General features: G+C 34.1%; 1 protein-coding gene across 9 annotated transcripts in view; it reads left to right on the forward strand.

Moving 5' to 3' along the window:
* Bcas3 (BCAS3 microtubule associated cell migration factor) overlaps positions 1–26,855 on the forward strand; it is a 575,514-nt gene that overhangs the window by 173,576 nt on the left and 375,083 nt on the right. For all 9 annotated transcript variants that reach the window (XR_011705010.1, XR_011705011.1, XM_071603381.1 and 6 more), the window contains exon 13: positions 8,400–8,493. Coding sequence is in view for 7 of the 9 variants with exons in the window: in XM_071603381.1 (XP_071459482.1) it covers positions 8,400–8,493 (94 nt within the window). In the remaining 2 variants the exon portion in view is untranslated. The remainder of the gene's footprint in view (positions 1–8,399; positions 8,494–26,855) is intronic.

The following is a 26,855-nucleotide window of genomic DNA, read 5'->3' on the forward strand; positions in this document are numbered from 1 at the left end:
TGTGGATAGACACATATGTTTTCTTTTTAAATTGGAATTAGACATATAAACCTTTAGTGTTTTGAGCATTAATGTAAAAAAATTTCCTTTAATTTTCTGATTCTTAATACCAAGGCCACCCACATATATTAGGTAATAACAACTATTCAACATTTTCTATGATTCTAAGTATGTTGAAGAGTGTTAAGTCTATAGTCATTTGAAAGTAATTTCTTTTTCTTCTTGTTCTTCATTACCTTTTTGTGGGTGGGGATGTGGCTTAGTGGTAGAAAGCTCACCTAACTTGTACAAAAGCCCTGGGTTTGATCCATAGTACTACCTAAAAAAAGAAAGAAAGAAAAAACCCAACAATGGTAACAACAAAAAACAAAATAAAAACTAGCAAACAAAATGTCCACCCCAAATAAAAACAAAAAAAGGAGTTCTCAGCTGAGTGTATTGGCCCAGGTCTCTAATTACAGCTTCTTGGGAGGCTGAGGAAGGAGGATCACTTGAGCCCCCAAATTTAGGGACAACATAGGAAACATAACTAGACCCTCTCTCTTTAAAAAAACAAAACCCCCAAGCAAACAAACAAACAAAACCTTTGTGCCTTGTCCTTTTACTGAATAAATTTTGGGGAGGTTAAAAAAAAGTGTATTTATTTATATACAAATTCTTGGTTACAGTTTGTGTAAATGGATTATAGCTTGTGAAGTTACAAAAGTTTTCTGTAATGAATGACTAGATAATGCTTGAAACAAATGTTATTTTTTTAGGAAGAATCATAGAAGTGTTAAGTTTTAAGAGTTAAAAATCTCAAATGTTCAAAATGATAAATTTCATCTTTTCTATTTTTGTTTGTGAGCTATATTATGACATTCCAAAATTTCAGCTTACTTTAAAAATTACAAGGGAAAAGAAATGGATTTTCTAAATTATATTTTTTCAAACAGCAAATTCCTACAGTAAAATACTGTTTCCATTCTTTCCTTAATGTGCATCTGTTTTTTGTCAATAAGACATCTTCGTCTCTGATAAATATTACAATTGGAGTACAAGTCAAGGCTGTTTTTAGGTTGTACTTTATTGTATTAAAAAGACTGCAGTAGTCAGTGCCATGGACTTATCGCTTTTACTCCTTCCCATTGATATTTCACCATAGCTGTGATGTTTTTCCTTTTCCATATATATCTCAGAAGCTAAACTGAACAGTACATTGACTTTTGTTGTTTAAATCTATTGAGCCTTTCATAAAGATATTTTTGTGTTCACTGTGGTAATGTATAAAGTCTGATTCACTGTCGTTGTATCGATTAATTTGATTTTATGGTGATGGGATTATTGTGTGGTAAGTGCATTAAGGAGGAATGGATTTGATTGACTTTGTGTCCATTTTTATCTATGTTACTTTCATGTTTTATTTAAAAGCATTTCTTGACTAAGATAAGTTAAGTGGTATGATTTGTCTTTTACACATTTATATAATTGAAGTTAGCAATGTGGTAAAATCTGTAATTGAAATAAAATGCTTCAGAATGATGACACAAACCTGTTTCTTGCCCTGAAAACAAGTGTCATTTATAATAATTTAATGGTTTTGAAGATATATTTTGTTCTTATGGTGAAGTGAAGGCTTATCCACTTTTTATCAATTAAAGTGCTTTACTTTGTCTAATATAGTCCAGTTAATGTTAGAGGTCCATTGGGCTTAGGTAAATGGTGAGTAAAGATACTGAGATATCTCTGGTATTAATGATTTGATTAATGGTTTGATGTTTTAGGCAAGGTGATGATTTAATGGAGAGGATCCTTCTAGAAGTATATGGTTATTTATATTTACAAATTCTGTAAAAATAAGACTCAAAGAACCTTATTTTAGTTAGAGGTTTTGCCATGGATCATATCTAACGTGTCTTTTGATTGGGTGGCTTCTGTCTTCATTATTGCTATCAAATGCGTGCTCAATGCTAATTATAGCTGGGCATAGTGGCATATGCCTGTTATCCCAGTGGCCAGGGAGGTGAGGCAGGAGGATCAGATTGCAGGTGCAAAGCCAGCTCAGTAACTTAGTGAGACCTTTTCTCCAAAAAAAAAAAAAAAAAAGAAGGGCTGGGGATGTAGTTCAGAGGTTAAGCTTCTCTGGATTCAGTCCCTGATACCAAAACACAAACAAACAAATAAAAAAAACCTGATTTTCCTAGAAATATATATATATACACACACACAGTGTAGGGTTATAAAATATGATAGGAATGGGATTGTTTTTATTTTGAAATAAATATAGAAATGGAAAAAATGTAGAAATGACATGAAATCTATATACACAATTTCATTTGTTATGAGGATTGTAAGTTAAAACTGATACAATTTTTGATAAGCTTAAATATTTATTCATTCATGTATTTATTTATTTTTATGCAGTGCTGAGGATCAAACCCAGTGCCTCACACATGCTAGGCAAGCACTCTGCCACTGAGCTACAGCCCTAGCCCAGATACCATTTTTCACTTATCAGTATCTGAGAAACTCAAAAGCTTGCAAAATATTTTATTTTTATTTGTTAGTTTTGAAATAATCATAGACACAGTAAGTTGCAGATCTGTCCACATGCTTTTCACCCCACTTCCTCCCACTTTATCTGAATGGTGACATCATCATGTCTTACAATATCTTACATCTCTATAGTGCAGTATCAAAACTGGAAATTGACAATGGCACATTACTATTAACTAGGTTATAGAGCATTTATTTAGCTTGTTCATTTGTACATAGATGTGGGTGTTTATAATTGTATTTTTGTTTTTGTTGTGCTAGGGATTTAACTAGCATCTCTTATATGCCAGGCAAGTCCTGTACACAGTTATATTCCCAGCCCAGTTCTATAAATATTTATCCCTTGAACAGTTTCATGTAACCACCAGGATAATTAAGATATGAATCTGTTCCATCCATAGTTACCTCTTTGTATTTAAGCCATCCTTCATTCCACCATATCCCTTTCTCCAAGAAAACACCATAAGTGTGTTCTCCAACTCTAAAAGTTTTGTGATTTTTTAAAAGAATGTTCTATAAATGAAATGTCATATAGCATATGACATTTTATTTCTCATGTCATTATCGACATTCTTTAGGGATATTTTTATCTGGCATAGAATTAACAGCTTTCCTACTAGAGAGGGTTTTACTTGAATTGTTTAGAAACTGAAAACATAAGCATGCCAGTGTTCTTGTCAAATAGTAAAGTTGATAAGGAATGAGCAGGCACAGTATACTTTCCTGGTAGGCTGAAATTGCAGTTCATCTTATGGCCAGTTGAAGAACAGAGAGGAAGCTATTGATGAAATATGAACAGAATCTCAGAGGCATTTGGGCCAGCACTATATAAGCTGGCATGTTGCTCAATAGTTTGGATATGAGGTATCCCCCAATAGCTCACTTGTGAGATACTGCAACAAGGGTTGGAGGATGAATGATTGGGTTATAGCCTTAACCCAATCAGTGAATAATTTCCTGATAGGATTATCTGAGTGGTGACTGGAGGCAGGTGGGTTGTGGCTGGAGGAGGTGGGAATTGGAGCATGGCTATGAGTATATATTTGTATCTGACAGTGGAGACTTCTCCCTCTGCTTTCTGATAATGATGTGAGCTGCTTCCTTCTGCCACACTTTCTCCCCATGATGTTCAGCCTCACCTTGAGCCCCAAGGAGTGGAGCTGGCCTTTCAGGCATTTGCCATAGCAATAGTTGGTTCTTTGAAAACTAACGTCATTGATACATTTGTAGCTAGACTGGATTTGAGGTTCTAGCCAGAGCAGTAAGATAAGTAATTTTTAAGGATAAAATTAGAATTATGACATTTCAGACATTTTTATGTGATAGCTTGTTTTGATGGTTTAATACTATGTAAATATAATATATAATACTATACGAATTATAAAGTTAAAATGAGTGGCTTTTATCATATGTAAATTGTATTAGTGTAAAGCTTTCACAAACAAAAGTACTATCCCAATACTTACAGGTTTTTTGTCCAAATTTGCAAGTAAAGTAACTGATCTGGTCATTTACTGTGTCTTTCAGGGCTTGAATAGTATTTGGTTTATGCTTCCAGCATCTAGCAGGTTATTTGACATGTAATGCTTGACTCTACTAGCAATTTTGAAAGAAAAAAATGAATATTGCCTTGGTAGGACTATTTTTTAGTTTGCTGAGAATTGTATTTTCTATGTCTAAATATTGTGATCCAATATTTTTTAATATTTATTTTTTGGATTTAATATTTAATATTTATTTTTTATTTTTATGTGGTGCTGAGAGTCGAACCCAGTTCCCCATGCATGCCAGGCAAGCAGTCTACTACTGAGCCACAACCCCAGCCCTGTGATCCAATATTTTGACAAGTTTTTTCCTTGCACATTTGATAGGCAAAAACATTTCTTTTAAAATTGTTGTTCAGTGGGCATGGTGGTGCATGTCTCTAATCCCAGTGACTTGGGGGGCTGAGGCAGGAGTGTCACAAGTTTGAGGCCAGCTTGAACAAGTTAGCGAGGCCCTAAGCAACTTAATGAGACCCTGACTCAAAATAAAAAATAAAAAGAACTGGGGATGACGGGCATAGTAGTGCACACCTGTAATCCCAGCAGCTCAGGAGGTTGAGGCAGAAGAATTATGAGTTTAAAGCCAGCTTTAGCAATTTAGTGAGACCATAAGTAACTCAGTGAGACCCTGTCTCTAAATAAAATACAAAACAGGGCTGGGGATGTGGCTCAGTGGTTGACTGCCCCTGAGTTCAATGCCCAGTACCAAAAAAAAAAAAAAAAAAAAGGACTGGGGATGTAGCTCAGTGGTAAAGAGCTCCTGGGTTCAATACCCAGTCCAAAAAAATGAAAAATAAAATTATTGTTTAGTGCACTAGTGGTGGGACATATTTTATAGATTGTAAATTATATTTCAATGTATCTATAAAATTAAGGGAAAATAATAAATCACATTGGAGATATAAACCTACCTCTTCTATTGTTTTTGTGCTTTTTTATGTGTTATCTTAGTAGTATAAAATTTTCAAAGAACTCCTTGTCCATCTATAAGTAAGTAATAAAGTTGACATTTTTGTACTTTAAAATAAAAAAATTTTATTTGGTAATTATTTGTTTATTTGAATTTTACTTAAGCTATATTTTTTTCTGTTCTCGTGTTCTATTCTAATTTTTAATTCTAATGGAAAATTTTTTTCCAGCAGTCTATAAAGATAAAAAGTATATTTTATGTCCTTGAGTAAAGCTATATTTGATTATATTTTGTTAAAGACTTGAAATTACTTGATTTTCGCTTTTTGTCCCTTCATGTGTAATTGAAGAAATACTTGCCTGTGTCCTTTACACTCAGGTCAACTGTTTTTAGAATATATATGCCTATCTTCTAGGGGGCATGTTTTATTTATTTATTTTTAATTTTTTATTGTTGGTTGTTCAAAACATTACAAATTTCTTGACATATCATATTCCACACTTTGATTCAAGTGGGTTATGAACTCCCACCTTCACCCCATACACAGATTGCAGAATCACATCAGTTACACATCCATTGATTTACATATTGCCATACTAGTGTCTGTTGTGCTCCGCTGCCTTTCCCATCCTCCCCCCTCCCCCCTCCCCACCTCTCCCCTCCCCTCCCCTCCTCTCTCTCTACCCCCTCCACTGTATAACCCTGAGGGTCTCCTTCCATTTCCATGCAATTTCCCTTCTCTCTCCCTTTCCCTCCCACCTCTCATCCCTGTTAAATGTTAATCTTCTTCTCCTGCTCTTCGTCCCTACTCTGATCTTAGTTACTCTCCTTATATCAAAGAAGACATTTGGCATTTGTTTTTTAGGGATTGGCTAGCTTCACTTAGCATAATCTGCTCTAATGCCATCCATTTCCCTGCAAATTCTATGACTTTGTCATTTTTTAATGCAGAGTAATACTCCATTGTGTATAAATGCCACATTTTTTTTATCCATTCGTCTATTGAAGGGCATCTAGGTTGGTTCCACAGTCTTGCTATTGTGAATTGTGCTGCTATGAACATCGATGTAGCAGTGTCCCTGTAGCATGCTCTTTTTAGGTCTTTAGGGAATAGACCAAGAAGGGGAATAGCTGGGTCAAATGGTGGCTCCATTCCCAGCTTTCCAAGAAATCTCCATACTGCTTTCCAAATTGGCTGCACCAATCTGCAGTCCCACCAGCAATGTACAAGTGTACCCTTTTCCCCACATCCTCGCCAGCACTTGTTGTTGTTTGACTTCATAATGGCTGCCAATCTTACTGGAGTGAGATGGTATCTTAGGGTGGTTTTGATTTGCATTTCTCTGACAGCTAGAGATGGTGAGCATTTTTTCATGTACTTGTTGATTGACTGTATGTCCTCCTCTGAGAAGTGTCTGTTCAGGTCCTTGGCCCATTTGTTGATTGGGTTGTTTGTTCTCTTATTGTCTAATTTTTTGAGTTCTTTGTATACTCTGGATATTAGGGCTCGATCTGAAGTGTGAGGAGTAAAGATTTGTTCCCAGGGTGTAGGCTCCCTATTTACCTCTCTTATTGTTTCTTTTGCTGAGAAAAAACTTTTTAGTTTGAGTAAGTCCCATTTGTTGATTCTAGTTATTAACTTTTGTGCTATGGGTGTCCTATTGAGGAATTTGGAGCCCGACCCCACCGAATGTAGATCGTAGCCAACTTTTTCTTCTATCAGACGGCGTGTCTCTGATTTGATATCAAGCTCCTTGATCCATTTTGAATTCACTTTTGTGCATGGCGAGAGAAAGGGATTCAGTTTCATTTTGTTGCATATGGATTTCCAGTTTTCCCAGCACCATTTGTTGAAGATGCTATCCTTCCTCCATTGCATGCTTTTAGCCCCTTTATCAAATATAAGATAGTTGTAGTTTTGTGGATTGGTTTCTGTGTCCTCTATTCTGTACCATTGGTCCACCCGCCTGTTTTGGTACCAGTACCATGCTGTTTTTGTTACTATTGCTCTGTAGTATAGTTTGAAGTCTGGTATCGCTATACCGCCTGATTCACACTTCCTGCTTAACATTGTTTTTGCTATTCTGGGTCTTTTATTTTTCCATATGAATTTCATGATTGCTTTCTCTATTTCTACAAGAAATGCCGTTGGGATTTTGATTGGCATTGCATTAAACCTATAGAGAACTTTTGGTAATATCGCCATTTTGATGATGTTAGTCCTGCCTATCCATGAACAGGGTATATTTTTCCATCTTCTAAGATGATCTTCTATTTCTCTCTTTAGGGTTCTGTAGTTTTCATTGTATAAGTCTTTCACCTCTTTTGTTAGGTTGATTCCCAAGTATTTTATTTTTTTTGAAGATATTGTGAATGGAGTGGTTGTCCTCATTTCCATTTCAGAGGATTTGTCGCTGATATACAGGAATGCCTTTGATTTATGCGTGTTGATTTTATATCCTGCCACTTTGCTGAATTCATTTATTAGCTCTAATAGTTTCTTTGTAGAGCCTTTTGGGTCTGCTAGGTATAGAATCATATCATCTGCAAATAGTGATAATTTAAGTTCTTCTTTTCCTATTTTTATGCCTTTAATTTCTTTCGTCTGTCTAATTGCTCTGGCCAGTGTTTCGAGAACTATGTTGAACAGAAGTGGAGAGAGAGGGCATCCCTGTCTTGTTCCAGATTTTAGAGGGAATGCCTTCAGTTTTTCTCCATTCAGAATGATGCTAGCCTGAGGCTTAGCATAGATTGCTTTTACAATATTGAGGTATGTTCCTGTTATCCCTAGTTTTTCTAGAGTTTTGAACATAAAGGGATGCTGTACTTTGTTGAATGCTTTTTCCGCATCTATCGAGATGATCATATGGTTCTTATTTTCAAGTCTATTGATGTGGTGAATAACATTTATTGATTTCCGTATATTGAACCAGCCTTGCATCCCAGGGATGAATCCTACTTGATCATGGTGCACAATTTTTTTGATATGTTTTTGTATCCGATTCGCCAGAATTTTATTGAGGATTTTTGCATCTAGGTTCATTAGAGATATTGGTCTGTAGTTTTCTTTCTTTGAAGTGTCTTTGTCTGGTTTAGGTATCAGGGTGATGTTGGCCTCATAGAATGAATTTGGAAGTTCTCCCTCTTTTTCTATTTCCTGAAGTAGCTTGAAAAGTATTGGTATTAGTTGTTCTTTAAAGGTTTTGTAAAATTCTGCTGTATACCCATCAGGGCATGTTTTATCTTCTCATTTCTTAAGTGGAATTCTCATATTGATAAGAATAATTTTCCAAAATAGTGAAAGTATGTTATTTGGTTAGGGATATTGAAATGTAGCTATTTATAGTCTTCAAGCTCAGTTATTGTGTAAAAAATATTAACCTCCTTTTGTCTTTCTTTCTTTTCTGAAGGTGCTAGTGAGTGAAGATTCTGACAGTGATGGCATTGTGGCCCACTTTCTTGCCCACGAGAAGCCAGTGTGCTGTATGGCTTTTAATACAAGTGGTAAGTTTTTATTTTGCCATTTATTTCATGAGTTTTCCAGCCAAGTATTTTGGAAATGGAAAATACAAAATATGGAATATGACTTTTCTCCATGTTGTCAGTGTATATCAGAAATGTTGGTTGTCCTCAGTATATTGAATGAATGAATTTATTTACAACTTATAACCAGTCAAAGAATAATAGTTTCACTCCTAGTAAAGTGATGATTAAATTGCAGTGGTAGATAAATAGTGTTATTGAGTTGCATTGATTTTTTTTTTCCACATTTTTTATGGTCCATTATAGTTGTACATAATGATTAGATTTTTTGTTACATATTCATACATGGGCACAATATAACAATATAGTTGGCCAATATCGTACCCCAAAACTTTCCTCTCCCTTCCCTTCTTCTACCCAAGGTTCCCTTTCCTTTACTGATTTCCCTTTGATTTTCATGAGATCTGCCCCATATTTCTTTTCCTTTTTTCCACATATGAGAGAAAACATAGGAGCCTTGATCTTCCGAGTTGCCTTATTTTGCTTGACATAATGGTCTCAAGTTCCATGCATTTTCCTGCAAATGACATGATTTCCTTTTTCTTTATGACTGATTAAAAGTCCATTGTGTATATATACCACATTTTCTTTATCCATTCATCTGTTGATGGACACCTAGGCTGGTTCTATAGTTTGGCTATTGTGAATTGTGCTGCTATAAACATGGGTATATGTGTATTACTTTAGTATGATGACTTTAGTTCCTTTTTTTTTTTTCTTTTTTCTTTTGATACTGGGACTTAAAACCAGAGGGACTTTACCACTGAGCTACATCTACAGTCTCTTTTTTTATTTTTTGTTTTTAATTATGGTCTTGATAAATTGCTTAGGGCCTTGCTACATTGCTGAGATTGGTTTTGAATTTGTAAGCCTCCTGGTTCAGACTCCCAGGTTGCTGGCCACCACACCCAGCTAAAGTCTTTAGGATAAATACTGAGGAGTGGTATAGCTGGGTTATATGATGGTTCCATACCAAGTCTTTTGAGGAACCTTCATACTGGTTTTCATAGTGGTTGTACTAATTTACAATCTCACCAATAGTGTAAAAGTGTTTCTTTTTCTCCACATCCTCTCCAGCATTTATTATTGTCTAAATTCTTGATGACTGCCATTTTGACTGGTAGGACATGAAATCTTAGTGTGGTTTTGATTTGCATTTCCCTAATTGCTAATGATATTGAACATTTTTATATAATTATTGGCTGTATGTGTTTCTTCTTTTGAGAAGTGTCTTAAATTTCGTTTGCCCAGTTATTAATTAGGTTATTTGCTTTTTCAGCATTAAGTTTTTTTTGAGTTCTTTATATATTTTAGATATTAATCTTTTGTCAAAAGAGTAGCTAGAAAAGATCTTCTCCCATTCTGTGGGTTCTCTCTCTACATTCCTAGTTGCTTCCTTGAGTTGCATTGATTTTTGTATTATTATTATGACAAAAGCTTCAGTATTTTAAATCAGAATGTTAATGTATGTGAATGGCATTTTCTTTGTAACTTGAAAGTTTTTTTTTAACTTATAAGCTCATTTACTTTTATTTTCCTATTGTATTGCATATGCTCTTAGTTTTTCTGGTTTTCTAAGGAAATTTGATAAAGACTAGTATTATAGCACTATATGTGGAGTACCCTGTTACTTTTCATTTTTTATTATGAAAAGATGGAAAAATGAAATAAAAAGTAGTACAACAGTCATACATGTACCACTACCATCTAGATTCAACAGGTGTTCACATTTATGTTTCTCTGTGTGTGTAAGCACAAGCACATGTGTTTTCCTGCAACTTCCAAACATGTCATATACACTAATATTTCATCCAGTTTCATTTAATCATGCATTTCTTAAAAAAGGATCTTTTCCTATATAATCAGTATTATAGCTCAGAAAAATAACACTTTATATTGTCCAGTGTAATTCATGATTTAAAATTTCCCAAAAATATTTGCTGTAACTACTTCAAACCATGGTCTAAGGTTTGCTCCTTACATTATAGGTCTCTTTAAATTCCTTTTAATATAGCATATAGCTTGTACCTTTTTCTTTTCCCCTTTTTTTTTTTTTTTTTGGTGGTGCTGGGGATGCAGCCCAGGACCTGTGAATGCTAGCCAAGCAGTCTTTACCACTGAGTTACATCCCTAGCCCCTTTATTTGTTTATTTATTTATTTTTGCACTGTCCAAAGCATTTGTGTTATTAAAAATCTGGATTTATCAGAGTTTTTCATTATAATGTTTTGAGAATTCCTGTATTTCTTCTACCAACTGTAAGTTAGCCTAGAAAAGCTTAAAACTATTTAGTCTTCTTTGTTTATGTTTAAACTTCCTAAGAACTTCCATGTCCAACTTTTTATCCCAATAGGAAACATATCAGGTCATGTCCCTATTTCTGTTTCATCATATGGAAAAGTTGGTGACCATCAAATGACTGCATACATTTGAGATAGGGTTTTTTTCCTTGTAGAAATTAGCAAGTATTCTATGGAGAGTTATTTTGACCTCAGTTCTAAAACTTTTAAATTAATAGTTCTATTACATTAAAGGTCGAAAAATGATGTTTCTAATTCTATCATATTCCTGCATTTACTTATGCTAGTCTTCTATAAAGAAAGAATTATCTTATCAAGAAGGTATTTACCACAGTTCTCCAATATATTTAGACTGATAAATTCCTTCTTTTTTCTTTTAGCTATCAGTTTTTTTTTTTTTTTAGTAAGCTTGTTAAGCAGTTGGTAATACTTCTAGTTTTGAGAAATGAGGTATTTTTAAAATACTTTGTTTCTAAATAAATGATAAAATTGCTCTTTTGCTTTCATGGCTGATATAGTATTTAAAAATTTATAGTCTTTTCAGATCTTATCCATTTGGTTGATGTATCTGAGGAGCCTACCATTTTTATCTTATCTCTCAGAAATGATCATATCACTTCAAATTGATGGGAAAGATTCTTTATTTTTTCCTTCTTTTTTTAAATAATGAATGATGGTAAGAGAGTAATATAGAGTACTTTGAATAATATTCGTTCTAATAACTCAATTAGTAATTTTTTATGGAGAACAATTTTTTAGTGATTGGTGATCAGTAGGATTGATTTAATTAATAAAGACAAAGATTTATTGAAATTGAACGTTGTGAGAATTCAGTTAAATTTGAAGAAACATTCTGAAAGTTATGTTACTTACAGCACTCCAGTTGGGGTAACCAGTATGACTTATTTTTTTTTTTTTTTTTTGAGAGAGGGAGAGAGAGAGAGAGAATATATATATATTTTTTTTTAGTTTTCGGTGGACACAACATCTTTGTTTGTATGTGGTGCTGAAGATTGAACCCGGGCCGCATGCATGCCAAGCGAGCGTGCTACCGCTTGAGCCACATCCCCAGCCCCATGACTTATTTTTATATTCATCCATTAGGTCAAATTGCCTTTGTATTAGTGTATATTTCAGATGCCACTTCAGGTGCTTTTGTCATTTGGAGATACATTTTTCCTCTTCATGACTTTGTATTATATGAAGAACATATCATTTAATGTAAAGAATTTCATAGTCATCACTATCATTGTCATTGATTTTCCATTAAAAATTGTTTCATTTTTTTGAAGTGCATGTTGCCATTTGGTGTTGACATCCCATATTTGTGTTTATATAAGATTGTTAAAAATATTTATAACTATTTTCCATTTTCCTAGAGTGCTAGGTTTAGGAGTATGATGTAATTTATTTTGTGATAATTATTTGTTTAAATGCTTCTTTCCTTTATAAACCTCTGTCTTCCTCCCAGTTAGGGATCAGATGTTGTTTATCTTTTTTTTTTTAAGATAGTAAATTATTTATTTATTTACATATACCTTTTGGTGCCTTGCATGGATCTCAGTGTATTAAGAAAGTTATTGAATGTGTTAATTTGAAACCATTCCCAACTATGAACACTTGGCTCTCTGGTAGGCATGGTATTCCCTGTTATGAAAATAAAGCTAATAAATCAATCAATACTTCATTTTTCTCCCCCACCCCCTCAGTTTTCTATTGATATTTTGATGAAAGAATCCTAGAGCTATTTTGGAATTTATTCATTTTGAGATGGCTCATAGTGTCTATAGAGTTTTCTCATATTGATTGTATATAATTGTTTTATAAAACAATTTATGAATTTATATATCATTGGAAGTAACCTCAAAATAGGCTACTGACTCATAGATGCCTGTTAATTGAGTTAATACATGGCAATTTCAAAAAACAGCAATTTTTTCATTGAGTATTAGCTATATTTTTGAGCTTACCAGCAACAAAAATAGTGAATATTTTCATATAACTTCACTTTTGTTACGCAATTATTGGAATATTGAATATGCTTCAGAATTATTATAGAACCTACATATATCATTATGCACGTACATACACACACATACATACACATATATCTATATGTTTCATTTCATTTGTGTTATTGAGGATGGTGCTCAGAGCCTCCCACATGCTAGACAGGCTAGCTACATCCCCAGCCCTGATACATTTTTAACATCTCATGTAGTTTGTCTTTTAAATAAATATTATTTTGGGAAAGTTGTCCTTAGGCTTCATATATTGTGAAAGCAGCCCATGGTGGTGAAATGGTTAAAATTACCTCATCAAAAGTGTTGAAGCTTGCCAGGCATGCTGGAGCACACCAGCAATCCCAGTGACTTGGGAGGCTGAGGCAGGAGGATTGAGAGTTCAAAGCCGGCCTCAGCAAAAGCAAGGTGCTAAGCAACTCCTTGACAACCTGTCTCTAAATAAAGAACACAAAAATAGGGCTGGGGATGTGACTCAGTGGTGGAGTGATCCTGATCAATATCCGGTACCCCACCCCCTCCAGGCCAAAAAAGTGCTGAAACTTGAGTTGGGTGTGGTGGTGTACGCTTGTAATCCCAGCTACTAAGGAGGAGAATTTTGAGCCTGAGACCAACCTGGGCAGTTTACCAGGATCTTGCCTCCAAATTTTTAAAAACTGAAGAGCTAAGGATGTAGCATAGTGGTAGAGTGCCCCTGGGTTCAATCTACAGTAAAAAACAAAACCAAAAAAACAAGTGTTGAAGCTTGATATGGTTTTACCCATTTCAGTTGAACACATTGAAAGACAGATCATATTGCCTGGCTAGGAATTGGTAATTCAGTTAATAAAAGACAGTTCCAATATATGCAACCTGCTGGTGAGATACAAATATGTAAGTAGAGCCTTAAGGAAGGAAAATCCTAAATGCAGTATTGACAAAGTACTAGTAGATAAGTAAATATGAACCTGATTTGGGGGAGAGTTCTTCAAAAGGAAATTAGTGCTAAGTTCAAACTAAAAGATGATTAGTTGGGAAATAATTATCTGTGCCTTTATACAAGTAAGTACCGATTGAATGAGGAAGAGAAAACGGGGTACATTTGAAATATATTATAAAGCACATTCTATACAATGGACTCATGAATCTGTTATGTAGGAGATAGGTTTTTTTTTAATAGGTGTTTCAGTAACATTCTAGTTTTGTAAATTAAACATCTGTGGTAAGTGGAGGGTTTATAACTCAAATCACTCACATAGTTGCTTTGTATAATGCTTAATAGAAGCTGGTAAGTAGAGAATTTTATTTAGTTGTTTGCAGTTCATCTGAATTGTGTTTAGCTTTGTGTATTATTGCTCTTCAAAATAGTGAACTGGTATTTCTTGATTAGGAGCAAGGGTATAGAAAATATTAAGTTATTAGTTATTTGGCAATCTTAAGTTGTTGTTGTTGTTTTTTTTTTAAAGCAAGTGTTATACCTGTTTCTCACAAAGAGCCATAGGGTTTTGTCATGACTCTTCTTAGATCTTATCATTAATTGGTGTCTTATTTTTCTTATTTCTCATTTTCTTTGTTTATTTTCTTGGATTGAGATGTGTGTTCATACATGGTGTGTCTTAGCAATATGGTCACGTTGCCTATTACAAATGCATAGACACCTCAGTAATTGTGATTTTTTTTTTTTGGTTTATTACAGTTTCAAAAATATTTTTGAGAGTTAAAGTGATATATTTTGTATCACTTTCCATTTAAGTTCTCTCCTATAAATTTACTAAAGTGATCAAAGAATGTGATGTTACAAAATGATGTATTTTTCCCTCACTGACTGAATTCTATTTATTACATAATGTTCTGAGCTTTTATTAATTGGTGTTTTGTACAAAGGTATTCAATTTAAGTTGGCCTTAATGCAGTACTTAGAGATTTTTACTTTAATTTAGATAATTTGAAATATACCTTGGAGATTTTCCAGTAACATAGTCTAGTACTATATGTTTTTCTAATTTATTTATACCAACATGTTTTAATTATGCTAACCCTCTAATAATCCTTGACATTTAACATAGGAAAATGGCATTTTCATGGGATATATAAAGTGGTAATAGCAATAGTGCTTGTTAGAATATCTTTCTGGATGTTTATATAAACAAACAAAAAGTTGATTGTTTTTGTTTTAAATGCTGACATTTCTTAAACCAGTTTACCACTGTGTACTATTATTATACTAAAGAATATAGTACAGGTTCATTTAATGTGTTTTTAAAAAGAGACTTATTTTTAGAAGACAATGTAATGAAAAATGTTCTGGACAACAAAAGTCAGGGACAAACTACACCTGTGGCCACCTTCTGGAAAATGTTAAAAATACTATAAAATGTCCATGATGGATTAACACTGCAAAATGAAGTAAGGAGAAAATGTAGATTGGTTGGGTGGCATGCAGTTCTGTCTTGTATAGGACCTATTCAGAAAAGAAATTAAGGGATGCCATTAAATAAAGTTGTGAAACTTATAGTTCAGCGGCTATATTCAGTTTGTTTTTCAATTTCTCTTTCCCATTCTTATTTATTAGCTGTGACTGTGAGCTCAGAATTAAAACAAACATTTTAATCGTAGTATTTATGATTTGTTTAAAAGTACCAGATTGTCTCCCTTGCTTAGATCTTGGTAGATTCAATATGGGTGGTGTAAATATGTTACATTCAGTTATTTAGGGAGAAAATGAGTAATATTATCTTGAACTTTTTTTTGTTAAAGTACTGAACTTTATTTTTTGGAGAAATTTTAGGCTTATAGCAAAATTGAGCAAAAAGTACAGTTTCCATATAACTTCCATACAACTGCTTTTCCCATACATGTACAGTTTCCTCATCATATAGTATACATATATGTAACATATATATGTACACACACACATATATAATGTTTGAAAATATTTCTTCCAGTGATAAATTTGTCTTTTTGTTCTCTTACCTGGGTTTTTCACAGAAACAAAAATATTTTAACTATTTGCTAAATCCAATTTATTTTTTCTTTTATGGATCATGTTTTTGTTGTTAAGACTAAAAAATGTTCAACAATCTGGGGCCTGAAGATTTTCTCCTATGTAATTTTCTCATAGTTTTAGAATTTACATTAAAATCTGTCATCCATTTTGAGTTGTCAATCACGTCAGGTTTGGGCTGTGGTTTCTTTTCTCCCCCATGGATATGTGACTACCACTGAACCATTTTTTCAAGATAGTCATTCCTCTATTGAATTTCTCTTGCTCTCTTTACCAAAAGTGACATATTTATGAGTTATTTTTGGATTTTTCTTATAAAAGTGAATTTCTTTCTCTTTATTTATTTACTTGATCTTTTTAGTTATACATGACAGTAGAATGTATTTTGACATACATACCTGAAATATAACTTCCTATTCTTGTGATTGTACATGATGTGGAGTTACACTGGTTGTGTATTCATACATGAACATAGGAAAGTAATGTCTAATTCATTCTACTGTCTTTTCTATTCCCATCACCTGTCCTTTCCCTTCAAAAAGTGAATTCTTTTAAGATTTTTTTTTCTCTCTGGGAATATCTGTGTTTTATGTAAAATTTTGAAGAATATTTTCACCAGATATGATCTTTTAGTTTGATAGTTTTTTTTTTCTCCTTTTGTCAACTGTCAACTCACTTTGTTCCAAAATTTTGGTATTATTAAACTTGAACCAGTTGCTTAGTTGGGTGCCAACTTGCATAATTTTGGGGTCTGCATTCTAATTGGTGATGTTTTATTGGAGCCATTGAAAAATATTTTTAAAAGTGTACTATGTTCTGTGCTGGGGTTGTGGCTCAGTGGCAGAGCGCTTGCCTCGCACATGTGAGGCACTGGGTTCGATCCTCAGCACCATATAAAAATGAATAAACAAAATAAAGATATTGCATCCATCCTTAACTAAAAAAATATTTTTAAAAAAGTGTACTATGTTCTAAAGTGGGTGCAGTTGACAATTCTGTAGAACTGGAGACTGAGGAGGCGGGAAGATTGCAAGTTTGAGGCCAGCCTGAGCAACTCAGCAAGACCTTGTCTTAATATTTTAAAAAAAGGTCTGGGGGGCTGGGGATGTGGCTCAAGCGGTAGCGCACTCGCCTGGCATGCATGCGGCTCGGGTTCGATCCTCAGCACCACATACAAACAAAGATGTTGTGTCCACTGAAAACTAAAAATAAATATTAAAAAATTAAAAAAAAAAAAAAAGGTCTGGGGATGTAGCTCAGTAGTAGAGCACTGGTAGATTTAATCCCCAGAACGAACAAAATGAAAGGAAGGGAACAGGGAGGGAGGGAGTACTGAGTTCTTCCTACCCTCACTCATCCTGGATTCTTTTTCCTGCTTTTTTAAAAAAATTTTTTGTAGTTGTCAGGCGTGGTGGTTGCCAGGCCTGTAGTCCCAGCAACTCAGGAGGCTGAAACGGAAGGATCCTGAGTTCAAAGCCAGCCTCAGCAAAAGAGAGACAACAAGCAACTCAGTGAGACCCTCTCTCTAAATAAAATACAAAATAGGGCTGGGGATTTGGCTCAGTGGTTGAGTGCCCCTGGGTTCAATCCCAGGCACTGCCCCCCCCCCATTTTTTTTTTTTTTTTTTTTTTGTAGTTTTGTTTTTTGTTTTTGGTACTGGGGATTGAACTCAGGGGCACTCAAGCACTGAACCACATCCCCAGACATACTTTGTATTTTATTTAGAGACAGGGCCTCACTGAGTTGCTTGGCACCTCACTTTTGCTGAGGCTGGCTTTGAACTCAGGATCCTCCTGCCGCAGCCTCCTGAGGGGCTGGGATTACAGGCACCTGGCCCTGCTATTCTTCCAGAGACACGAGCTCCTTCCTTTCCTTTCCTCCCTTCCTCCCTTCCTTTTTTCATTTTGTGCTGAACTTTCACATAGAATTTTTAAACCTTGCTTTTGTTGTTTTTTCCTAGTACGTTTTCATTATAAGCAACAATAATAGCCAGCTTGAGCTGCCATAACAGCATACCGTTGACTAGCTGACCTGAAAGCAGACACTTTTCCCCCGTCACAGTTCTGAAGTCTTTAGTGCCACAGTCATCTTTCTGAACAGTTCAGATTTGGGGCAGTGATTTCTTCCTGTCTTGTAGACAGCTCCATTCTTGTTGTGTCCTTAAATGGTCTTTCCTCTGTGTGTGTCTGTGGGGTCTGGGGAGAGATAGAAGGAGAGAGCATTTAACCATAATTACATCCTCAGATCATTTCCAAATATATCCACACAGGGGGCTAGGGCTTCAACATAGGAATTTTGGTGGGGATGGGAATACAAACTCTCAGTACATAACAATACAAATGATAATCATTCTATTATTCTCAGTCTTAAAAAAAAACAATCATTTGACATCCCAAATTTTAAGTTAGTTTGTTTAACTATGGTTCTTATATTATATTTCATATTTACTTCCATTTTAAGATAATAAAACATTTTGTCAGAAATTTCAAGGTTAACGGTATTTCTATCTTTAGCAGATTCCTTATTGCTCTGAGTATATTGTCCAAACCTGGTATAGGCTGGTGCCATTTACTATTTCAACCTGGTCTCCCACATTTTTCTCCCAATATCTAGACTCCGCTTTTTTTTTTTTTTAATTGTGTGTGTGTGTATGTGTGTGTATTTCCTTTCCATTCTGCATAGCCATCCAAGTCTTTGTGAATGGTAGGCAAGTATTCTACTACTGAGCTACATTCCCAGTCCATATTTAGGTATATTTTCACTCCTTAAACATTGTATTATTTGTCCTCTGACTGATATTCTCCTGTGTATGTCTAACTCTTACTTGTCACTTAAATTCACTAAATATTATTTAAGAAAACTTCCTTGACCCTATGTAAAATGTTATGTCCTTCTTCTTCCCTTACTTTTCCACTTAAGTTGAGAAGTTAAGTTAAATCTGCTTGGCCCATGTTCAGTGCTTCGTTTTCTTCATCAGTAAAATGAAGGCAAAGATTGTTATCTAAAATAACAGATAACATTATATGAGCTCTATAAATATTAGTTGTTTTTTTCTGTAATGATAATACTTTCAGTGGTAGGGATCTAACCCAGGGCTTGGCACATGCTAGGCAATCACTGTGTCACTGAGCTGTATATCCTTAGACCTTTTTATAATTATTTATTTTGAGACAGAGTCTCCCTAAATTGTGCAGGCTGGCCTCAAACTAGCAATCCTCCTGCCTCAAGCCTCCCAAGTAGCTGGGATTATAGGTACATGCTACTGAGCCCAGCAGTTTGGTACTGGGTGTTTTTACTATTACTAACCTCCTTCACCAGTTTTATATTTATCAATACCAATTAGAGTATCCCTTCACTGTGTTTTTATTAGAAATAAGCTTTTATTTTGTCCCCACATATTAAGTCAGTAATGTTTACATACTTAATATTGCATAAATTTATATTGAATAATTGCACTAATTAATTCCACTGAAGTTTTCATAATTTTGAAAAAAACTCTAGCAGGGCAGAGACTAAATATTTTTTATTGTGATTACTCATGTATTGAATAAAACCAACTCATTTCTAAATTGTGGTATCAATAAAAATCACCTTCCTCTCTGAATTAAGGGGATGATCTATAAGGACATGTTAAATGAAGTGCAGGAATGTATACCACAGGTAATTAAGATTGGAGTACATAATAACTATTAGTATAAAAATATCTTGTAGAAACCACTTTATTTGAGAAATAATAATAGTTTGGGCATCACAAAAGAGAATATTCTTTATTACATTGGAAATTGAAAAAAGAGGAAGATATCTTCAATTCTTGGCAATAAGCTTGACATTTCTAAAACAGACCTGGATATCTTTAATTCAGTAATTTATTGATCTGCTTTCCAGTGTTACTTCTGCCAGCTGAGCTCCTGGAAGCTGCGAAGTACAACATATCTACATTTTAAATAATTACCCCTTCTTGGCAGGGAAATTGCTTTTTAATCCATTAATAAGAGCAAAATGAATGTTTATTTTCAAGTGAAACAGATTGAGCATGTACCCCTTTGAATGCTTGTCTGTGTATTTAACAGAAATTCCTCTGGTTACTAAGTGCTGCATATTTAAAGGTTATGGTGCTTTGGAGTTAAGTGTTAAAGAAGTTTAAATTGTAATTTTTTTTTCATAAAAGTTGTTCCCATTGTTTGTAGCAAGGCATAAAAATACCTTTTCTTTATTTTTGTTAATGTCTATAATACCTCACATGTGTATAGAGTAATGTGCTTTGAGATTTTTCATCTGACAGCTCTTGTTTGTTACTACCAGCCACCAATACTGTATCATTAATGCAGAGGCAGCTTTGAGAATTTTTTTGCCCTATTTTTCTGTAGAAGGAGATGTTTCCATTCTACGTCTGTATTTGCTCTCTAGTTTCATCATTTTGTACAGTGGTACCTTTTATTTGTGTAATGAATTATTCCCTGAAGTATTAATTTTCAGAAATTTGCTCTGTGTTCCCTGTGGCACTGTAATTGAATTACAGTTAGAAGAAAATGTGCAGGATGACTTACTTTTAGACATAGTAGGTACAGTGCATGGGGCTCATGATACTCTTTGGGTTCCATCATGTTTTAATTTCTTTAAAAACAATAACAACAAAAGGATAAAGTTTCATCTTAATGAAATAAAATTGATAAAATATAAATACAATTTTTTTTAGGGGAATGAGGCTCACAGAAACAAAATACATAAGTTCCACGAACCTCCTAATGTATCCTTGGGTCCTCAATTTCCACCGGTAAGTGAGGAACCCTGCCCCTTTTCACCACTACCACTACCACCACTGCACTTCCACTTGATTGAGCAGATGTGTTCAGTTAATACTCAATGAATTGGTGGAATATGTGAATGCATATATTGGAATATTATGGAGAACTGTGAATTATATATACATATATTTAAATATGCTGTAGATAGTGACATTGTTATTGAGGTGTATATAATAATTAGCTATCTTTATTATCACTCACACATATTTATACACACACCTATAATAATATAGCTATCTAAAACAGATATAATATGAATACTAAAATAAATATAAGCCTAGTACTGAATTTTCAAAAAGGTGAAAAAGCATAAATGTGGCCAAACACATACATGCAGAAAAGCCAAGGCCTGTTCTGACTTTGGTTTACCAGTATCATCAGTAATGGTTGTGAAATCACTGAAGGTTGTATATGTGTCACTTCACCTGGTTGCTTCTCTGTGATGCCCTTGCCCTTCCTTAGCTTGAAGCTTTTTTCACTGTTCTCATTCAGATTGAACGTTACTCTGAAAACAGTCCAGATATTTCTCAAGGATGCATACATTTCAAGGGAAATTTATTATGTATAATAGGGTGGGTACCTAGTTGGGAAAAAGTTGGGGAGATCTAGTAGGAGCAGGGATAGAGGTCCAGAATGTAAAGATGAAAACAGTAAGAGAAAGGGACTCTTAACAGGATGAAATGAAAAGTATGATTAATTCTTCTCTGTATCTGAAGCCTAAAAAGGATGATAGCTAGAATGCTGAGAAAGTAGAAGTTGTACATAGTAATTAGAATTCAGAATTAAGTATAATCTTAAAGTTCTAGAAGTATAACAAATTGATTAAAAATGAGCTGATTTCATTATTTAAAGAAATGATTAAATATGAACTAATTTTTAATATTTTTCCTTTTGTTGCTTTTTTCTAAGATTTAAGTGTATATAAAATGCCTGCCCACCCAGTGATTTTTTTTCATATATCAGCCATTGTTCTTATATTCTTTCTTTGTTTTGTTTTAGTTATTTGTTTTGTAGTTCTGGGGATTGATCCCGGGATCTCACACATGCTAGACAAACTTTCTACCATTGAGCTATATCCCCACACTTTTTAAAATTTTATTTTGAGACAGGGTCTCACTAAGTTGCTGAGGCTGGTGTTGAACTTGCTATCCTCTTGCCTTGGCCTCCCTAGTAGCTGGGATTATAGATGTGCCCCGCTATGCCTATTTTTTTTAATCTTATATATATTCTTTCTGAAACTTACTCATATAATCATGCATTGATAATGTTCATGTAAGTACAAATTGGGATAGAATACATGTTAAATATTTTTGAAACTTTGACTTTTGTCTACTCATACTTGGCTCCTAGGCTAAAACCCTGATTCATTTCTGTTGTCTTTTCCTGTATATACCTATGGAATGCATGGTTCTTGGTGTTTTGACCACCCATTTGTCAGAGGGCATGTTGGAGATGCATTGGCCTTTTTTTGACCCCTTGCTGTATGTCTGTCTCTTTGCTTCCTCTCTCTGCTGTATTTGAAGTTGTTGTCATTCATTCTTCCCTCCATGGGTGCAGTGGCTGTTCTAGTGTTTTCATTTGTAACTGATCCACTCAGCATCACATCTTTTTCCTTTCTCCATTTACTCCATGTGAAACCATCTCGTTTTTCTTGTCCCTCACCTATATTTTAATTTAGGCTTATTTTTACCAAAGTGTACTTTACAAAATATAAATTGTACAGATTTTAAGTGTAGAACTTGGTGAATTTACATACACACACACACACACACACACACACACCTCTCACATGCAACATCTATATCACATGTCTCTAGAAATTCCAGTAACATTTTGTATTTCTACCACTAAAAAATAGGTGGATAAAACAAAATGGTATGCATTGTGTCTCCTTGTTTATTTCTTTTCCTTTATTGTGCTGTTCTTGGTGTTTTGCTTTATTGACCATTTTGTGTACCAAATTCCTGTAAACATGTATTCAAAATGTGCTTTAATGTGAACTTTGAGCAGTTGTCTGTGATATTAATTTTCAATTAGTTGAGTGCATATTTCTGTAGATAAATTTTCTTTGAGGTCAGTTATGTCTAATATTGCTGTGTAAATACCTATAGAGTGTGAATACCTAGCATTGTGTTGAGAGAGACACACACACAAGCACTTTTATCTTTAGACTTCTAAATTTATATTTCCTACTCTGAATTTCAAGCAATCATGTTGTTTCTACGGTTCTTTTAAGATATCAAATTAAGAAAGTTTATCACTTGTTGTTTTCCTGAGTAAAGTTATGAGTCAAATTAATCTTCCCAAACCATACTTTCTTATCTTACCAATTCTCCTTCTTTATCTAAGTAATTTAACATTTTTGCAACTTTTACCATTGCAGGGAGCCTCCACTTTATTATGTGAGAACAAGAAAAAAATTATTAAATTATGATAGTAAAGTATATTTTCATAAAAATCTTTCATCACTCTTCCACCATGCATAATAAACAGTAGTGTATTACTACTGTTTACTATGGCTAAATTTATGTTAAGTGAATGTTTAAACCAAAAGTAATCAATGCAAGCTAATTCTACATTTATATAGAATTCCAAAGGAGCTAAAAGTAGCCAAATCCATCATTAAAAAGATGAGTAAATTTTGAAGACTTGCACTACCTGCATTTCTGACTCAATCTAAAGCTACATTAATCAAGACTCTTTTACAGTTTAAAAATAGATAGATCAATACAATGAAATAGAATACAGAAGTCAATCAGACTTAGTCATTTGATTTTTTGGGAAAAGTGTCAAACAATTCAACAGAGGGCAAGTGTTGATTTCCCAGAAAATGGTGCTGGAACAACTGGGATATACTTTTGGAAAAAAATGAACCTTTAGTTAACAACAACACACATACACAGTGTACACACACACACACACAAATTAACTCAAAATGGACAATCAATGTAATATAAAAATCTAAAATATTAAACTGCAAAAAGAAATCAGGGTTATATTCTTCTGACATTGAAATATAGAAACATTTCTTAGGATAACAAAACCACATATCATAATTAAAAATTAAAAGTCTTGCTGGGTGTGGTAGTTTATGCCTGTAATCCCAGCGGCTCAGGAGGCTGAGGCAGGAAGATCTTGAGTTCAAAGCCAGCTTTAGAAAAAAGCAAGGCTCCTAAGCAACTCAGTGAGACCCTAACTCTAAATAAAATAAAAAACAGGGCTGGGGATGTGGCTCAGTGGTTGAATGCCCCTGAGTTTAATCCCCAGTATCCTGTCTCCCCCTAAAAAGTTAAAAGCTGGGCCTGGTGGCACATACCTGTAAATCCCAACTACTAGGGGAGGCTAAGGCAAGAGAATCACAATTTTGAGACCCACCCAGGAAACTTAGGGATATTCTGTCTAGAGCATCCCTGATAACAAATAAATTTGTGATGGGTAGTAAAAGTAAATCCAACTAAAAATGTGCAAAAGATTTGAACAATCATATCACAGACAATATTCAAATAGCCAGTAAGCACATGTAAAACTTATCAGCATCTCTGATCACCAAGGAATATGGCAAATTAAAACTATGAGAAATTATAGAATAACTTTTATGAAAGATTAAAATATAAAAAGATGGACAATCCAAATGTTGGTGGGGCTTTGAAGATTATGTGACTATAAATAATGTAGCCACACTGGGAAATAGTTTCTTTTCTCTTTTTCTTTCTTTTTTTTTGTGGGGGGATTGGATACAGAGGATTGAACCCAGGACCCTGCACCTGCAAGGTACATACTCTGCTACTGGGCTTCATCTCCATCTTTTAAAATTTTTTGGGGGTCAGGGTTTCGGTACTTCCTAGATTGGTCTTGAATTTGGAATCCTCTTGGCTCACCTTGTGAATAGCTGGGATTACAGTTGTGTATCGGCACACCTGGTTCTGGTTTGTAGCTTCTCATAAAGTTAAACATTTTAATATATGACCCAGTCGTTTACTTCTAAATAATTACCATAAAGAAATAAAAATCTATCCATACAAAGACTAGTACTTGAATCTTCTTAACAGTTTGAGTCACAATATTAAAAATCTGGACACTGCTGAGGAATAGGTATATAAATTGTGGTTTATTCTTATAATGAAAGAGTATTCATTAATATAAGTCAATGAATGAAGTTCTATTACTAGCAGCAAATAGGCTCAGGAAATACTATTATTATATTTACATTAAATTCTAAAGAAGGCAGTATTAATTCACTGTGACAGAAAGCCAATCAGTTGGAGCCAGATGAACGGGGAGGAGGTGATAGACTGCAAGTAAACACAAGGGAATTTTTTCTGACTTAAAAAAAAAAATCTTAATTCTAGTGGTAGGTACATAAGCTGTCTATACTTGTTAGAGTCATCATACTGAATATTTAAAATGAATGCATCGGTTGTATTTTTTGACAAATGAGAAGAAATATACTGAATCACTTTGGAAGAACACACGTAAACATATATTACTTTCCTAAATGTCTATTTCATAAATAAATCTATTGGAAATGATGAATAATATAATACTTCATATTAAAATCTATTGGGGGGTCAAAGATGTCTTCCTTAGCCCAACAATTTTACAATTCAAAGTGAAATAAAATAATTTAAGTAAAAAAATACAAAAATACTTAATTTCTTACTGCTAAAAATTCAGAGGATGCATATAAGTTAATGAAACACATGAGTAAGAAAAGTGTCACTGATTTAGACTTTTCTGCATGGAACATATTAGGGCAATATTACTTACTTTGTTTTCATTTATATTGGTTATGGACATACAGAACTTTAGGAAAGAATCATACAAATCATCTCCTGTGTTTTATTTGGTAGTGTTTACTTCATTGCCTTTTACAGGATGTTATGTAGCGTGGTTTATAAAGATTTATTCTGAGGTCTGGTGGTGTAGTTCAGTGATAGAACTCTGGTGTAACCTTGCACAAGGTCCTGGTGTGATCCACACTGGGGTTGGGGGGAAGAATAACAATAATAAAACAATGTGAAATTGCAAAGATTTTACTATATTCTGCGCTCCTTAAGTGGAAAAACACATTGATGAGTTTGATTATTGGCATTTTTGGACAGCTGAAGAAATGTGCTGCTCTAAGCTTCTTAAAAAATTGATGCTTTGTATATGGACCTTGAAACCATTATTTTTAAGCATTCTTATTCAGTAGAAAGTTTTATTAGATTTTAGTAGGCTATAATATTATTAATGGTTTTATGTAATCTGAGTGGGTTAGAGATTTCTATTGGTATGAAAATTCTTATAGTTATATTTACAAATTTGGTTTTAAACATTATAAATAGTTTGTCAGTTTTCATCTATAAAAGTATTGATTGAAAAGTAGTACACTACAAGTATTTTTGCTAAAATATGCAATTTTTTTTGAGTGATGCAGAATGAATTCTTGTAAATATTTGTTTGACCTAGCATATCAATGTTTATGTCTCTTTTTGGAAGAGAGTGTGAATAACTGGTAATTTGTCTTCCAATTCACATGTGGGCACATGATAAAGAACCATACAATTAGATAGGTGTTATAAATAGGATATGGGAAAAAAGACAAACCTCCTCATGTTTCCAAGATTTTATAGCATATTCCCAGTGCAGCTTTGCTACTCTTTAATTTTGCTTTTTGGTCTAACCAGCTGACGCCCAGTTGAAAAGACTTATGTTCTTATGAGGCCGCAAAAGACTTAATGTTCATTCTCCAGCTACCTCAGATTTGGGAGAACGATGTGTACCATCAGCAGCTCCAGTCCCCACCCTCTAACACTAACGCTCATCTATCAAGCCTGAGGTTGAGAGCGAGGGAGAGGAAGCTTCCAGATAAACATACAGCAGTGCCTAAACAGCTAATCACTCTAGGCTTCCGCTTCCAGGCCCTATAATTAGAAGTCCTTCTTTTCCTTGTATTCCCAGATGACGCAAATGCTTTTTGTGGCTTGGCACCTCATTTGGGGTGTGGGTTTAGTTTATGGCCAGGCCAGAGTCTGGTTTAGTCTTCTGATGCTGCATAAATAGGTCTCAAGCCACAATCTACTTTGCATGAATTTTTCCTATTATGTATTTGCTTTTTAACTTGTTTTCTAGAAAAAAGAAAACGCTTACCATTTCCTTAGAATGTGTGCAAAGGAGGAAATTGTAAATTAGAAGAAAGCACATGACTATGCAGCTCAATACTAGCTATTTC

The sequence above is a fragment of the Marmota flaviventris genome, chromosome 17 (genome assembly GCF_047511675.1).
Source record: "Marmota flaviventris isolate mMarFla1 chromosome 17, mMarFla1.hap1, whole genome shotgun sequence".
NCBI classification, from domain to species: domain Eukaryota; kingdom Metazoa; phylum Chordata; class Mammalia; order Rodentia; family Sciuridae; genus Marmota; species Marmota flaviventris.